The 16,685-nt window shown below is 50.8% G+C and overlaps 1 protein-coding gene across 2 annotated transcripts in view; it reads right to left on the bottom strand.

Moving 5' to 3' along the window:
* Hcf (Host cell factor) overlaps positions 1–16,363 on the bottom strand; it is a 37,104-nt gene extending 20,741 nt beyond the window's left edge. The window contains exons 1-11 of one of the 2 annotated variants that reach the window (XM_077685230.1): positions 16,167–16,363; positions 8,895–9,207; positions 7,791–8,455; positions 6,781–6,975; positions 6,120–6,200; positions 5,267–5,394; positions 3,783–4,044; positions 3,414–3,586; positions 1,617–1,790; positions 1,096–1,399; positions 537–692 (exon numbers count right to left, since the gene is read on the bottom strand). In XM_077685230.1, coding sequence (XP_077541356.1) covers positions 537–692; positions 1,096–1,399; positions 1,617–1,790; positions 3,414–3,586; positions 3,783–4,044; positions 5,267–5,394; positions 6,120–6,200; positions 6,781–6,975; positions 7,791–8,455; positions 8,895–9,207; positions 16,167–16,326 — 2,611 coding nt within the window. In that variant the 5' untranslated portion in view covers positions 16,327–16,363. The remainder of the gene's footprint in view (positions 1–536; positions 693–1,095; positions 1,400–1,616; positions 1,791–3,413; positions 3,587–3,782; positions 4,045–5,266; positions 5,395–6,119; positions 6,201–6,780; positions 6,976–7,790; positions 8,456–8,894; positions 9,208–16,166) is intronic. The other variant, XM_077685231.1, reaches the window with a different exon arrangement.
* Between the last annotated feature and the right edge of the window lie 322 nt (positions 16,364–16,685).

Raw genomic sequence — 16,685 nt, 5'->3', positions numbered from 1 at the left:
GGTGCGTCGTATGAAACGGACCGCGTGCACCCGAGCGTTTTATAATCAGGGCTTTTAATGCATTGTTTTTATGGGGAGTTTGCCGGGACCGCGGCGAATAATCGCAAGGAGCAAGTCGTTGTAAGACCGGGGGACGTATCAGCGGGATTCCACTGTACCAGATTGCTTCTCGGGGATTCCCCAGTGAATCCGAGACAGATCATTGAAGAGCCTCACTGTGTGCCTGTAGGCAGTCAAAAGCTACACCTTCACTCAAAGGCTCACTGCAGTGCAAGATTAAGGTTCTGTGCAGACCATTTGCAGCTCCTTCACATGCACCAGGGCACCCTGTACATCCTTCTACAGCCGCTATATGATGATGCTCTAACCCATAACATCTTCCGGGGAAGCAGCATGTTCCCTCAGCCTTTACTCCTCCCGACCGAGTCAATGCCCTCAGACACCCATGTCAAAAGAAGCAACAAACAATGCAACTGTGCAGGCGTGCCTGCGAATACAGGGGGAGAGGACTGGAGCAGGCCGCTCTCACTACGTACGGGAGCCAGCTGCCGTCGTGAGAAGAGTGAAGGCTTGCTGGCCCGTCAGGCCAGCCGAGGAGACCACAATCATTTTAACGCCCCCCGCCGATGTCACCGAGTTGAGCTGGCCGCCCGCCGACAGTGGCAGCACATTCACCGACGTCGTCTTGGCCCCTGCAGGCAACAAGCACTTCGTCAATCACAGGCAAAGGAAAACAAAAGACTCAGTGCAGCATGTTGTTGGGATAGTTGGTGGTGCCATTTTTGAGGAAAAAATAAGCAACCAAAATAAACCCAGCCCTGTAAAAACTATTTGAAGGTTGTAACACCAAACCACAAGAGCCACAGAAGAGCAGAGAGATGCAAATTATGGTTATGTTTGTCATGTGGCTTTGTCCCGTCTGCAAGGTGCGTCCTTTCAGCCTCACCCGTTGCTCATGAGTACAGACTCAAGAGCAAAGCCAGAACTGGCCTGCCTGTGTGCCCTCCGTCTTGGAAGGAGACTTTTGGAATTAGCTGCAAGGCTCCCCCGATACCGTCCCAACGGTGTGCGTTCCCGCAACCCCTTCCCGCTCACCCTTGTTGCCGGCCTCGACCGTGGAGGCGGCCGTGCCCACCACGGTGGTCTTGCCCTGCGGGTGGGTGGTGACCACCAGGATGCCCCCGGGGCCCGCCTTGGCCCCCGCCTGCGTCAGCAGCTTGGCCGTGCCCGGCTGCCCGCCCGCCTTGGGGGCCGCTATCACGATGGTCTGCTGCTGCTGCTTGCCCACCGCGCTACCCACCGTGGCCACCGTGGCCGGGGACGAGCCAGGCTTGGCCACCGTCACCATGTTGCTGGGCAGCGTGCGCAGGATGGTCACCTTGGGGCTGCCCGCAGCTCCCTGCGGCGTGCAATGGGAATGGTCACACCCCTTGAGACACTGTCGCAGAGCAGTGAAACCCCGAAACCCCGAGAGTCTTGGTGAACCCTAGAAGCGGCACATTGGGCTTAATGCCTCCGCCCTAATCTCACATTCTCTCAGAGCAAGCGCCTGAAAACAATAACCCATGATCCTCGATTTCGCTAGAGTGAGCCATATGGAGAAGGAAGGCACTCACCGCCAGGCCGAGCAGGGTGGGCTGCTGTGCCTGCGAGGTGGTGAGCAGGGTGGGCTTGGCCACCGTGCCCCCGGCCTGGGTGGTGACCAGCTTGACAATGGTGGCCCCCTGGGGAATCACTTTGCCCTGGGGCGACGCCTTGCCTGCCTGCTGGATGAGGCTCACCTTGGGCATCTGCAGAGCACAGACGGGGGAGGGAAGGGGTTCACCACCAACTGCTGGGCACACGAAGACACCAGTTATCTGCCCAGAATGCTCCGGCCCTGCATGCGGGCGCAGCTAAACCTGCCCGGTACAGCTACAGGTAAATCAAAGGGATGCCAAGAATCGTTTGTTATTACAGCCGTAGCGGACAGCTACCACACATAAATTGCAGAGGCGATTTCGAAAATTGTCCCTCGGCCCGCTACTCCTTCCTGCTCCTAAAAAGTGAGCTGAGGGCCCACACTTTGCTGTAGAGGTGGTCCTGTTTCAGTTATACCGTAAAAACCTGCGTATAATACGAGGTTTTTTTCCAAATTTTGCTATGTAATATTTGTGTCTCGTATTATATGTGGATCCCAAAGTTTCTAGCCGAAAATTTGCACTTTCGGTTTCGGTTTCAGCAGAGGGTGGGCCATCTTGCGGTGGCGTTAGCTGGCTGCTGCTTCTCTCATCTGGCGCCGTTTTGGTTGTTTTGACCACGCGAAGGATCGGCACGATCACCGCAAGTCTATCACGATGTTGGGTGGACGAAGGCAGTATTCAGCGGTTTTAAAAGAAAAGGTATTTTATGTGCCGAGACCATCAGGAATTGCGCCGCAGGACGGCAGTTCGGCGTCACCGAAGGCAGAATTCGCGGATGGAAAAAGCAACTGGTGCTTGACTGGATAAAATCTGTGCGGTGTCGGCGGCCTGGAGCACTGTTGGGGGTTCCCGTCAGTGCTCGTGTTGGCCGCTTTCGCTACCACCTGGCTGATTCCGTGAAGAAGTTGTTGCGCGAACCCCGCATCAAACTCATTGTCATTCCAGGAAAAATGACATCCCAGCTGCAACCGCTATACGTTTGCATCAACAAGCCTTTCAAAGACTGCATCAGGTCCTGCTACCAAAAGTGGATGAGGTCAGGAGACCCGTAAGGGACAGCTACCGGATGGCTGACGCAGGCTTCTCCAGCGGTGCTTTGTGTCTGGATCGTGGATGCTTTGGCCAGCATCCCAGAGAGCTCGTCAGTCGCTCTTTCAAGAAATGCGGCATCTCGGTGAACGCCCTTGATGGCACTGAGGACCACTTTCTGTGGGAACAAATTCCCAGCAAGGCGACTTCAGGAGACAGCGGCAGCGAACCTGACGATGACTGAACGGACGTCGGGAGACAGTGCCAGCGAAAACTGACAATGACTGAAGGGTAACCGCAGTGCAAATAAATGTTTTCTGTGCTTTTTCCCTCGTATTATAAGCAGATAAAAACTTTTTTTTTCTGATCTTGCTGTCCCCGAATTACACCTCGTATTATACGCGGGTCCGTATTATACTCGGGTTTTTACGGTAATTTACACCCTGTTATGTGGCCATACTATGCTATGCTTTTCCACTAGAGGAAAGGGGACGACAGTGGCACAAGCAGCTTTGAACAATGGCCACATGCCTTCACCACAGAAGCCCCACTTCCCAAGGACAACAGCACCTGTACTGTCCTCTCTTTGTTCACCAATACACCAGGCACAGAGACGCTTCGCAGTCCCCAAGAGATCACCAACAGTACGCCTGGACGCGTCGGAACAGAAACGTGGCTCGTCACAAGAAGCGGGACACACACCGTGGCCAGGGTGACACCCTGTGTGGTCTTGACCAGGGTGACGATCTGGGGCTGGGAGGTGGCTGCGGCCCCCTTGTGCACGGTGATGATCTGCTTGCCGGCAGCTGTCGTGCCAGTCTTCAGCAGGGTGCCCGGGGCTGTGAGACGCACTGCCGTGCCCCCCGTTGGGCTTCCTGCACACACAAGGGCAGCTGTGGTGTCAGTGCACACACACCAAGACAGCTGGAGAAGCGGCAACAAAGCATTCCTGGTGTTAGTGGTTAGCCAGTTGCTGTGAACTGGGATACGCACTAGGCAGGCCCGCTAGTTTCCCGGAAAATACCAGAGCAAGCTCTGCTGGGGGACAGCCAGGCACCCGTCTGCACCCACCCTGTATGGATCCCCCGAGGGAGCTGAGCTTGAGCCCCTGCTGGGCCAGCACCGAGGGGGAGACCACCCGGATGGCCGAGGTGGGCGTGGCCGGGGCCGCCGTGCTGGTGGTCATCTTCTGAGTGGCCGCCGCTGCTGCCGCCAGGGCCGCCATGCCCGACATGGGCTGCTGCTGCTGGCCCAGCACGGTGGTGGTGGCGGCACCACCGGAGGCCATGGGCGACCCCACTGCCACCTGCTGCATCTGCTGCTGCTGGGCCTGCTGATGGGACAAACACACCGGCTAACTTGGCACCAACACCCACAACCGCAATCACAACACAATGTCACACACGAGACACTTGGGGCAGCTGTATATAGAGATGCTCAACACAGTGCCATGCGGTGCACCACAGTAAGCTGCCTGGCTCTTGCAGAAAATGAAAAACTGCCAAAACGTACACGTCGATGTCCCTGCACCATGACATTATCAAACTCGTTCCAGCTGGGGTCCAGTGGTGAGCGCAAAAAGCACTTGAGACTGTTGAAGAGTGTTTGTGCGGAACAAGCTTGAGTGCCATAAATTACACTATGAGAGTGATATGCGTGCTTGAGGAGGGCAACTTTACCACAGAGCATGATGCCTAGCTCCTCACAAGTCACAATGCCCTGTCACAGCCAACACCGTGATCGCTTCCTTACTAGCCGGTGCATGAACTGCTGCTTACCAATGTGAAGGTGCAGCGCAATGCTGAGCTCGACCAAGATCATGACGGATGGTGGGGAAGGAGCGAGGGGCGGAAGCACAATTCCACTCTTCGCGAGTGACAGACGAGCAGACACTATTCTTGAGATGCTTGTCCCTTAGTATGCGATTAGTCGAGACCTGCCAATACAGCCGAGGATATACACGGACCCAGGTTTCGAAACCAAGAAGAAACATTTTGCAAAGGAATGCAAGTGGCCCTATTTACACACAAAGTGGACAGATTAAGAACTGCACGACTTGATAATCACAATTCGCACAAGAAAAATTACAGCCTCGACCCTGTGTCCAACCCGCACACTGAACAGCAACTCCGTTGTGACCCCTAGATCACCTCTGAAGCTTTTGCTGCTGGACACCCCAACTTGACCTCATGTGCTGCAATTTGCAAATGCCGGATCAGCATTTAGATCACACTAAAGGCTAACCTGCCCCGCACAGTCAAGAATGCGCAAAAAAAAAAAAAAAAAAAGCAAAGAAGAATATTTTCGAAATGATAACTGAAATTGCCTTTCATGGCTGAACATGCGAAACAAAAATCAGTACTCCAAAGCTGTCTTTGTTCACAGCTTGCAAGAATTGAAATTAGAGCAGATCGGCATGTGCCAACAGAGGATAAAGGTCACACCGCACGTTTGTTTTTTATGCTGACAATAACCCCCAGCCAGCACCCACTGCGTGAAACAACACAATGATCCAAGTGCCGAGAGCAGGCCCCACTGCTGTTGTAAAGACTCACCGTGGCCATGGGCAGGCTTCCGGTGACCGTCTTGACCACCTGCTGGCCAGTGGGCGTTGTGGCAATCACACGGATCTGCTGCTGGCCCGCAACTCCGGGAGACCTCGTCCGCACCAGCGTCACGGTCCCTGCACACAAAAGTTCCCCTTGCCACGTGGTTCCCCTGATGCACCCAAAACTCCCTAGGGCTAGCCTTTGTGGTTGCTTGGTATCGGAAATACCTCACAAGGCAAAGCAGGCTTCCATGCACAATTGCGGTTAGGGACTGACCACACAAGCAGAGTGACCGGGGGTGAGCATGGATGAATGAGGGTGAGAAACAAATGCACCAAAAAGTTTTTCATTGGTTGAAGGGTCCATGTGCAGACACAATGAAGCATTGATTGTGGGGTTTAACGCGCCGACGCAACGCAGGCGATGAGGCGCGCCGTAGTGGAGGGCTCCGGATTAATTTTGACCACCTGGGGATCTTTATCGTGCGCCGAAATCTCGTACACACGGGTGTTTTTGCTTTTCGCCTCCATCAGAAAAGCGGCCGCCGCGGCCGGGAATCGAACCCGCGACCTCGTGCTCAGCAGCGCAACGCCTTAGCCACTGAGCCACCGTGGCGGGTAGACACAATGAAGCAAGTTTTCTTGCTGTGCAGCAATGGAGTGTCCTTTCCCACCCACAATTTGTCCATTCTAAGAGCTGCACCCCCACCAAACCAAACCCGCCCAAATTGCAAAAAAGGGATCCATTTTAGGAGCGAATTCTGCTGCAGGGAAAAAAAAGAACCGGCCTTCTCTCTGCAGGTTTTAAGAGTGTGAGCAAGTTGGACTACAAACAGTGCACAAGATAACACAGTGCTCACCTCTGAGGCCAGATGCCAGGGATGCTGCGGTAGGCACTCGTATGGCTGGGCCCTGGGTTGGGGTCTGCGGCGAGGCTACACCTGCCGGAGAAAACAATGCGCACAACTCTTGCGGGATGCAGACAGCAAAATAACCTAGCTCATAATCGAGGGGGAGCTGATGATGCCACTACCGATGTCTAGCGGGCTACAGAGAGCAACACAGCAGCAAAGAACCACGGCGTCATTTATGCACCAGACTGGCTATCCTAAGTGCAACAGGTCGACAAAAAAATAAGGCAATTGTACAGGTGGCGCAAACAAGCTAGGGCCAGGTTCTGAGGGATGCCTCCCTTCGCCCGTCTCACAGGTTCTCCGAGGCCTGATAAAACGATGCTGTTGTGGCTGCCTCTGGCTGCAGTAAATTCCTCCGAAGAAAAACAAAATTATGGTACCAAAACTAGGAACTAGTAAACAAATTTCCCATCTTTGTGACAGCAGAAATGACTTCATTTTATTTCAACGAATTCATACAACTACAAGAAGTGACTTAATTCACCCATCAATTTATTGTTGCTTTTCGGAAACACTGGAGCAAGAAGTGCCTCAAAGCATTCACCCTGGTTACTATTACAAGGCCACCAAGTTCCTTCCTCGTGCCAGGGGCTGAGAGGAGACTCACCGGGTGTCCGAATGGGACGCAGCTGTGTCGGGGTGACCACCTTGGGGCTGGCCACCTGCGGAGGCGTCACCGGAGACGAGGGCACGACGGGAGGCGGGGGAGCAGCAACTGGTGCGGGGGGTGCCACGGGCGGGGGTGGCACGGTGCTGGTTGGGGGCACGTCGTAACGCTGCAGCTGCAGCAGGTAGGCGTCCGCTGCACACACACGACATCCCCAAATTAAGCACACCCATGAAGCTTCAGAGGCGGCTTGCTCCATCACCAATCTCCTTTGACGTCAATAAAATGTAAATAAAAAGAGCTCCTGATGCACACATCTACAAGCTGAACGTGAACCTTTACACGGCTTCACCACATGCCATAAACAATTGTGCTGCACACTCAGCGAGAGGTGCTCCCAGTGCCACTGACTAGCAAAGAACAAGGACGCGCACTTCGGTATCTCGACAGCAGGCATTGTAATGGGAGGTGGCGCACCAATATTTTTTGGGCAAGTATCGCAAGGTGGCCACATGAGATTTTATTCTTATGTGGCTTGGCTGTGGCTTGACAGCAAGAGAGCTCCTTAAAAAAATCGCATTAGCTAAATCATCATTGCTATGAAGCAACGATGCCCTCCACAGTGGTAATGTGTGGCTGACCAGAAAAAAAGCGACAATATTACAATGACTGCGTGCGCGCATTCCCGATATTTCAAGTGCCCACTTTGAGGGTTTAGTCACCCAATAACCAAAAAAATTGCTATTTTTCCTGCACAACAATTTCGTCAAAACGAGAAAGGTCAGAGAAAAGCTGTTCTTTGGCAAGAAAATTTCTTCGTTGTAGCAAAAATTCCACTGAAGATTTGCTCATTGTAGTAGCGCTCGACTGTATTTGCATCTGCTCTTCTTTTGTCCAGCCTGTCAGTGTACGAGCCTATAGGAACTTGAACAATCTGCTGCAGTAAAAGGAAAGACCTCGCACGTTGCTCGACGGCATGTGGCCTAGCAGCGAGTCAAACGGTGCCTGACCTGTGGGCACGGCTCCCCAGCAGACCTCGAGGGTGGCGGTGGAGGCGCGCACGAGCTGCACACGCGTCGGGGGCGGGGGCTTCTCGGTCTCCAGGTACCAGAGGTCCTTGCAGCACACCTGGTTGTTCCAGGCCTTGCGGTAGCCGTCCCGGCCACTCCAAATGTAGAGGCGTGAGTTGATAGCCACCGAGCAGTGGCCAGCGCGTGCCCGCGGCACGGCGTCCTCGAACACCTCCATGGCCAGGGGCTCCCAGGCCATGGTGTCCAGGTTGAGCGAGGCCAGCGTGTTGGTGCACTTCCACTCCTTCTCGTGGGTGGAGGCCTTGTTCTCATCCATCACCAGGGGCACCCAGCCACCGAAGACGAACATGCGCTGGCCGATGAGGGTGGCCGAGTGCAGGCTGCGCGGCAGTGGGGCCACACCGCCCACCTGGGGCTTGCTCCAGCTCATCGAGTCCACGTCCAGCTGCCACAGGTCGCCCAGCCGGCAGCCACTCATGCCCCCGTACACGATCAGCCGCGGCTGCCGCCCCTCCCGGCTCTGGTAGGCCACCGCCGTGTGCGACTCCCGGGGCGGCGGCGGCTGCCCAAACACCTGCGGCACGTCCCACGCCATCGAGCTCGAGAAGGGCCGCAGCTCCAGTGTGTACAGGTCGTTCAGGTACCTGCACACAGCGACACAAACCGTCAACACCCACACTGCCGGGAAAGGCCCCTTTGCCCATCCGGCAGGCCTCGTTTCGCTTGCGCTACCACCTGTTACAGCCCACTCTAGAAGCAAGTTCCACTAACCACAGTGATACAGTGAACTGGGCGAGTTGGTGTTGATCCATAATATAACTGTGCAGTAGCATGAGGACACAGAAGGAGGTGCATTCTGCATTATTTGTTCCTCTTTCTGTGTCCTTGTGTTCTGCAAAGTTATATTATGCAACCACAGTGAAACGAACAAACCAGGGAAGCATAAACAATGTGTCTTGTCTCGTGCCCTGTTCACGTGGCACCAAAACTTTTGGAAGTTCAAATCGGGGGTCATACAGTCTGAAGCTACACGAGCCATGAGTAGGGCCCTATCTCTTGAAACCTTCGGGTCCTGCCGCTCACCGTGGTATGTTGTTCTTGGGGTCGTCGCTGTCGTTGGCCAGGCCCCCGAAGAGGAAGGCCTTGTTGCCGATGAGCGTGAAGCTGTGGCCCAGGCGCGGGCAGGGGGCCCCCGAGGACCCCCGGGGGGGCCGGGGCTTGAGCCGCTTCCACTCCCAGCGACTCGCCTGCAGCTCGTACAGCTCGTTGGAGTACTTGCCGTACTCCACCATGCCGCCAAACACCAGCAGCCGGGTCCCATCGCACACAAAGCCGTAGGCGGCGCAGCCCGGCGGGATGTCGCCCTTGACGGGCGGCACGAACCACTGGTTGGTGGCTGCAATGCCAAGCAAGAGCCTGTCAGACAGGCACTCGGGGTGGCAGTGTCAAATGGTCATAAGCAGATACACTCAAGGATCTACGCCTGCAAACTTGAGCCGCACCTTTGCTAAAATTGCAATGCTATATAAAGCTGGGTATGGGCGTCAACAGGATTTTGCCTTCGGCGGAGCAAACCCGTTGCATTACAAGGCAGGGGAGGGTGCCTGCCGACGCCCACGAGCTTTGAAACTGCAAATTATGCCACAAGCAGTGTGTGAAAAATTCCTGAGCCATTCTACTCTGTGAATGTAGGTGGACAGTGAAGCTGGAGTAATCAGTATGGACAACAAGAGGCTGCCCCATTATGACAACAGAAAGGAACTGAAATTCCAAATGGAGAATGGCAACTCGTCTTGACAACGGGACCATCCTCCTGAGAGCCGGAGGAAACTAGGCAGGCAAGTGTTTAGAACACTGACTAAGAGAGGGTGGTGCGAACCAACGCAGTGATGAGACATGTTCTGGATGGCGTGCTGCTTTGGTGGTGACCGCGTGCTAATGAAACACACTGGGACAATCTTTTTCCAGGGCCTCGCATTGCAGACTGCCTCGTGCTTCAAAGCGACATGAAGACTCAAGTTTTCACTCATGCACATGACAAGTACAGGGTACCCGGTAGCATTTTGGCTGGCGTACCCGCAAATTTTCCCGCCATTTTTTCGCGGGGCTACCATGGTTGCCAGACCAAAAGTGCCCTCTATTGATTAGCTCGCATCATACATTCGCGGGTACTACAAATGTATTGGGGCCCGGAAAGGCCTCGGATCAGTCAGCCCGCTCTGGTTACAAACCTCTGCGCACTCGCGCCGCGGGCTCAAGCCCGGGTTTGTTATTTTTTCGCTTCGTCCCCACGGGAGGTACTACAAACGTATTGGGGCCCGTAAAGGCCGCGGATCTGTCAGCCCGCTCTGGTTACAAACCTCTGCGCACTCGCGCCGCGGGCTCGGGCTCAAGCCCGGGTTTGTTATTTTTTCGCTTCGTCCCCACGGGAGGTACTACAAACGTATTGGGGCCCATAAAGGCCGCGGATCTGTCAGCCCGCTCTGGTTACAAACCTCTGCGCACTCGCGCCGCGGGCTCAAGCCCGGGTTTGTTATTTTTTCGCTTCGTCCCCACGGGAGGTACTACAAACGTTTTGGGGCCCATAAAGGCCGCGGATCTGTCAGCCCGCTCTGGTTACAAACCTCTGCGCACTCGCGCCGCGGGCTCAAGCCCGGGTTTGTTATTTTTTCGCTTCGTCCCCACGGGAGGTACTACAAACGTATTGGGGCCCGTAAAGGCCGCGGATCTGTCAGCCCGCTCTGGTTACAAACCTCTGCGCACTCGCGCCGCGGGCTCGGGCTCAAGCCCGGGTTTGTTATTTTTTCGTTTCGTCCCCACGGGAGGTACTACAAACGTATTGGGGCCCGTAAAGGCCGCGGATCTGTCAGCCCGCTCTGGTTACAAACCCCTGCGCGCTCGCGGCTCAAGCTCGGGCCCAGGTTCGTTCTTTTTTTTTTTTTTTCTGCTTCACCCCTGGGGGAGGTACTACAAACGTATGGGGCCCGTAAAGGCAGTCCAGTCCATAAAGGGGAGGACAGTCCTGGTCTGGCAAAACGGCGGGAAAATTTGCTGGTGCCAGCCGAAATGCTACCGGGTACCCTAGCCTTATAAAGCTTTGCTTTAAAATAGGGAGGAGTGGAAATGAAATCACTCCATATTCATGTTGCATCTAAACGTGGCCCCATTGTTACTTCTACAAGGTAGGCAGCAGCAAAGGAGCCTGCACCAATGCAGACTTCAAATGCTGTTTTCTTCTTACTTGTTGCTCTAGTGAAACATAACAAACCAAGTCCTCAAAATGACCGTCATCAGCATTGTTGTAGAAGTCTACCCACACACAAATCTACTAGGCCAAGGCTTAGTTATGGACCCCAGCATCACCGAGCCAGTTGGGAAGCGATTTGGTCAAATAACTTTCCCGGCCTATTTCACAGTGCCAGCTGTAATAGCCAGACCGGTCACCTGGGGTTTTGTGTTGACATGCCTGGAAACAATCGGTTCATATATCTGGTTCACAGGTGGCCTTGAAAACACCTTAGACTTTCGGTCCAAAAATAGGCGATCGGGCATTCGCCACCAATGACTCAGCTCACACAATGACATACCACACTTGCTCTCTCCACCCCTCCTTTCCCTCTCACACTAAAGGATGCACTTCGTCGCACCCGTGTCGCCGCCTCACACTTTTACAGTCTCTGCACTCCTTTGTAAGCTCTTTCGGAGCCAAATAGGTTGGCCAAAGCCCACAGAAACTAGAAGTGGCTACTCAAACCTTTGCTGACTGAATCAATCATGATGCAATGTTGCAGAATTGCCACTTTGACGGACCTGTCTTTCGAACAGATAATTCAAGCAGGGAACTAATCAAAACTTGCATTTGTTGCTTGCATTTACACTGCAACTGTTTATCACTATAGCAATGACTGCTCCTAGCTCCAATTTGCGGTAGGAACTAATTCCAGGAAATTGTGTAACAGATTTTTTAAACTAAACGGTAGTTGCTTTAAGATGGTACTGTTCCGGAGCCTTACCGGTGTACAAAAAAAAAAAATGTTACTCCTCTGTATGCTGTAATGTGAAATGCAGCAATTCGTCAGAAATTCCGCAAACCAACAAATTTATTTATGCCAAAATTTAACCAAGTAATCAAGTTAATAAAGGGGCTGACAACTGAAATTTGTAGTGTATATGCTCTACAAGCCCAACTGAGAGCATTACTTAAAACGTTTTACGCCGAAGCGGCATTGCTCCCGATGTCGTGAAACATCTATAAGCGCATTTTTTGCACCCACCAACGTCACTTAGGCTGCCCGGCCAACCGTGACACTGAACAACAATGCAACTTGCTTTTATTTGCACATTGGAATATATTAAACCATGATTTGGGCTAAAACAGTGACACTATAACAATTTAGTACTATACACTCTTACTCTCGAGCCTGTTTGGGCAGAGGCTTGCTATTTTACACCAATAGAGGGCTCCATGGGTCAATGGGAGAAAGCAAGGCTGATTTAGCAGAGACATGAGGTAGCTTTTTATTTGGTTGGTAGATAACCAAGCAAACAGTCCCCAGTAGCAGTGTTAAAATTACCAGACCTTCGGCAGTTATCATCCATTTAAATACGAGCTGGAATGAGCTTGCTGTTAAAAAGAAACACTGAAGCTCATGTAAGGTGGTATCTAGTAGTGCTTATGTTTGCCCAATAGGACAGCAGAACCAAATGTTTTCAACTGAAGAATGTTTGAACTGAAGAGGTTAACCACAAGTCTATGTGCAAATATTTGCCACTATATTTCTGCCATGATGTACTGAAATTTTAGCTGGACAAACTGAACCTAGGCCCAATGATACGCCTACAGTTGTAATGACATGCTTCGGCAATTTCAGCCGGACAAACTGAACTTAGGTCCAATGATACGCCTACAGTTGTAATGACATGCTTAGGCATGAAATGTTGCTTTTGGTACCAGATCCCAATTTTTCCCTTTAGCTTAATTAAAATTACTTAACTGTATGAAAATATTGCGTTTCATATGCCTGAAGAATTTCAGTTTCAGAATATCAGAATTTTAATTTCATATCCCTGAAGAATTTCAGACCCTTTAAAATTATATCCTTTTGAGAATGGCAATGGGCCACCAATATAACGTGTGCAGAGAGGGCGGGTAGAGAGAATTTATAAACTGAAACAAGAAAATGTGGTCCGATTTCGAGGGTGAAGCAATTTTAACTGCATGCTTGGAATAAATTAGGCCTAGCCCTGATCAAGAGAACTTAAAGGAGCACTGACACCAATTTTTCGGCGTTAATATTATTGCACAGTTCGCTTCCTTCACTCAACAGAATACCCTGGCTGAAATATGAGCGGCCTGCGAAGCGAAGAACATAGTTTAATTGGATCTCGTTCATCGCGCCGACGGAGCAGCGTGCGGAGCGGCACTCAGCAAATGGACATCAGCGTTACATCATCCAGTGAAAGCCAAAAGAAGTGACGTGGCAGCGCTCGTCGAAAACTCGTGACGTCACTTTATGCACGCGGCCCCACGAGCGGCGAGCGGGCGGGCAACCCTCTCAAGCGGGCGCCGGTGACGTCCGCACAAAGCGGTGAGGTCTGGCATCGATAAAAGCAATAAAAGTGAAACATAAAATTTTCGTGTCAGTGCTCCTTTAAGTATATTACACTGCTGCAATCTCTCACAAGGCACAACTCAACATTGGGTGCTCGCTCGTCTGAAACTCCAATTGCTCGCAGTTATGCTTGTAATGAAAAAGTTTTGTTAAATAACAGCTACTTTGGCTAAAGGTTAATATTAGAAAAATTGTTATACATGTATAATGTTTTAATATACTCAAAGCACCGTACAATTTCACCACTATTTACACTCCCCCCCTCCCCTCCCAGTTTTAGAGAAATTTTATTTGTGCCACTCCCTCGTCTTTCTGGGCCCCATTAGGCTTTCGCTACTTCTTTTTTTTTTTTTGCACCTCAAAGGCCATCTACACAAGTGAAGAAAAATAAAGTGGAATAAATTTGCAGTACATTTCTTTTTTTTATTGTTCTAAAGGCCATTTGTGCAGACATCACAACCCAGTCCAAATTTGACATACTCATAGAACTTTTACAGCCCATAATTTAAACTGCCTATTGTTTCCATATAATTCTTAAAACCTTTTTAATTAGTGCTTTTAAAGTTGTCTGATCCCAATTAACAAGGTTTTACTTTATCCCTGAATTCGAGCGGTAAAACTTCACCTCTCGCAAATGCTTGGCGAAACTGAGCGACACAGCACTTGTGATTGATAACGCGATTAGGCAGGCACGGGAAAATGCTCTCCAGCAGTTTCTGACCACGAAACGCCCTTTTCTGGCAACCGACGTCACTATAGTAAGAGCACCTGGTAAGTGTGTGTGACGATTTCTCTGCCCTTTATTCAGTTCCAACGTGGACGAGGTGCATAACAGGGGCACCTCCTTTCAAGCAACAGAAGGGAATCACCCAGACTGGCAACCTGCACTCGCTATGTTTTGTTTTAATGATAGCCTCGCACAAAACAAACAATTCGAACTCCCGTGTACACACTTTACATAATTAAAAGAGCTCACCACGGCTGTTATAACTACCCGTGGCTATCCAATGGGGATAACTACATTGTGGAACTGGTATGAAAATAATGGCTACTCGCAAACAATTCAATGCGAAGCCACTAAATCAATCTTTCCATAGACACTACTCGGAAGTTTTGCAGTAAAATATACAACATGTAACCTACTCAAAACATCAGTAACAAATTGCTATAGCAGCTGGGCTCTGCAATGGCTAGGTTTGTTCTAATGACCACATGGTGCAAAACTTGAACAATTTGGGCACTAATGGATTTCACGTAATAAGAAAGCTCAGCATATCTTTAATGACTACTTGTGGCTACCAAATGGAGTTGATCCCATTGTGGAATGCAAGTAATGGCCACTCTATAAATTTTTAAATACGAAGCAGGTAAAAAAAAAATTCCCTGTAGGCATAAAGTTTTGTAATACAATGCACACAGAGACTTCCAAACATCAGTAAACATCTCACTACGGCACTTGAGCATTTTGACAAAAAAAATAGTTTGATTCAAATGTTTTACATTGAGCGGAACCCTACCATATAAAGAAAATAATTCATTTTTAAACGAAATTTTCCTTAAAAAGCTCGGAAGCTCTTCGGGTCTTAAAAACTACCGCCAAATGTTTTTTTCTTCTTTGCATAAAACCGGCTGCAGCATGCTTGGTGTCAATTTTTTTTTCGCAGAAGATTACGCTCAAACTATACCGCATAAAAAAAAAGCTAAAGCTTTAGCTTTTTTTAGAAATCGCTTTTTTTATATTGCGTGCAGCAGTATTATACAGTAGGCGAGTAGGCACAATAAACGGCGTTTATTGCTCCCGCTCACCCCGTGCACAGCAGGCAGTTTTCGCCGTTTGACATTTGCCGTAAAACGAACGACCACAGGACGAGCCTAGCAACCTATAAAACTACTTAAAACGCACTAAAAAGCGTAGTCCATGCAGCTTCAGTTAATTCGAACTGTGCTCTCTACGCCGCATCAGAGATTATGCGTTTCCGCGGGCTTCCCAGCTCCAAGCGGCAACACTGTAGCCGCAAGAAAGCGCCGCAAAGATTCAGGAGGCGCCGCATACGATCTGACGCAACTTAGCCCTAACGACGAAAGTGACGACCACCGGAGCGCAGGAAACGCTCAGACGATCAAGTTGCGTAGTATGCTGCCGCAATAAATAGGACAGTAAAGTTAGACCGCACGAGTTCTCGCCACATCTACAGTACGGTCGTTAAGCTCGATTTTCCTGCCGAGGTAACTGTATGAAAACACTACTTCCGTCAGCTAGCGCGCGCACAGCACCCGCCATGGTAGCTAACATACTACAAACAGACGCCATCTTGGGAGATGTTCTCAGGACCGCTCAACTCAAAAAGCTCGCAATCGTATTCGTCAAAGCAGATCGCGAAGACAACGAAAATTACTATGATCCGAGACATCGCCGCCGTCATCGCTACCACCTGACAGCCTTTCAACACCTCCGCGCGGCGAAAACCGCCGGAAAAGTTTTCTCATGACACTCATAGGGCGCCGCCATATTGGATGTGACGCCAAGAGCGCGCTATGATCAGCGTCTGATCTGTTGCTATAACTCAATAGAAAGTTCAAACTACATGCAAAATAATAGGTCATGCCCCCGTGACCTGCATGCAATAAATTGGAGAGTTGAAGAAATAATTTCAGCTCTGAGGGTCGTACTCCTGCACCAATAGACAATACACGGCGCCATGACGGTGAGCAGCACGGAAGCCAAGTCCGCCAAACTCCTTACATGTGTTGTAGACGTGAAGTTCATCCACTATCCCTTCGTTGCCTCCGCCGAACACAATCATTAAATCTTTGATAGCGACGGCTCGATGGCCATGACGAGGCCGCGGCGCCGGTCCTGTTGTATTTGTAACCCGCTTCCACTTCAATATGGGTGCCGCCATCTTGATTCATACCCACAATGCTTGTGTAGAAACCGAAGATGCCCGGATGATAAACAACATACAATATCAGTGCAGAGAGATGCATTTATTAATAGCAACTCTATTGAGAATAATTTTTAAAATTTTGCCGCGTTTTTTTAATATTTATGGTAATAAAATCTTGGGAAATATTTGGTTTTACTGAAACTTTTTTAGATGCATTTTCGACCACTCCCGATGGGCTGTGCAAGAATGTGCGCAGCAGTTGGCGCGAACGCCATGTTTTGTTCTTTTGAATTTTGTTTTTTTCTCTCTGCTATGCATGGCTATGCACCGTTGGCGCGTCCGCTCAGCTGATGTACGTCGCACCTGACAAAAAA

Source organism: Haemaphysalis longicornis, unplaced genomic scaffold, assembly GCF_048455015.1.
Source record: "Haemaphysalis longicornis isolate Haplotype H1 unplaced genomic scaffold, Haemaphysalis longicornis Haplotype H1 scaffold_9, whole genome shotgun sequence".
NCBI classification, from domain to species: Eukaryota; Metazoa; Arthropoda; class Arachnida; order Ixodida; family Ixodidae; genus Haemaphysalis; species Haemaphysalis longicornis.
This window is presented reverse-complemented; position numbering and strand designations above follow the sequence as displayed.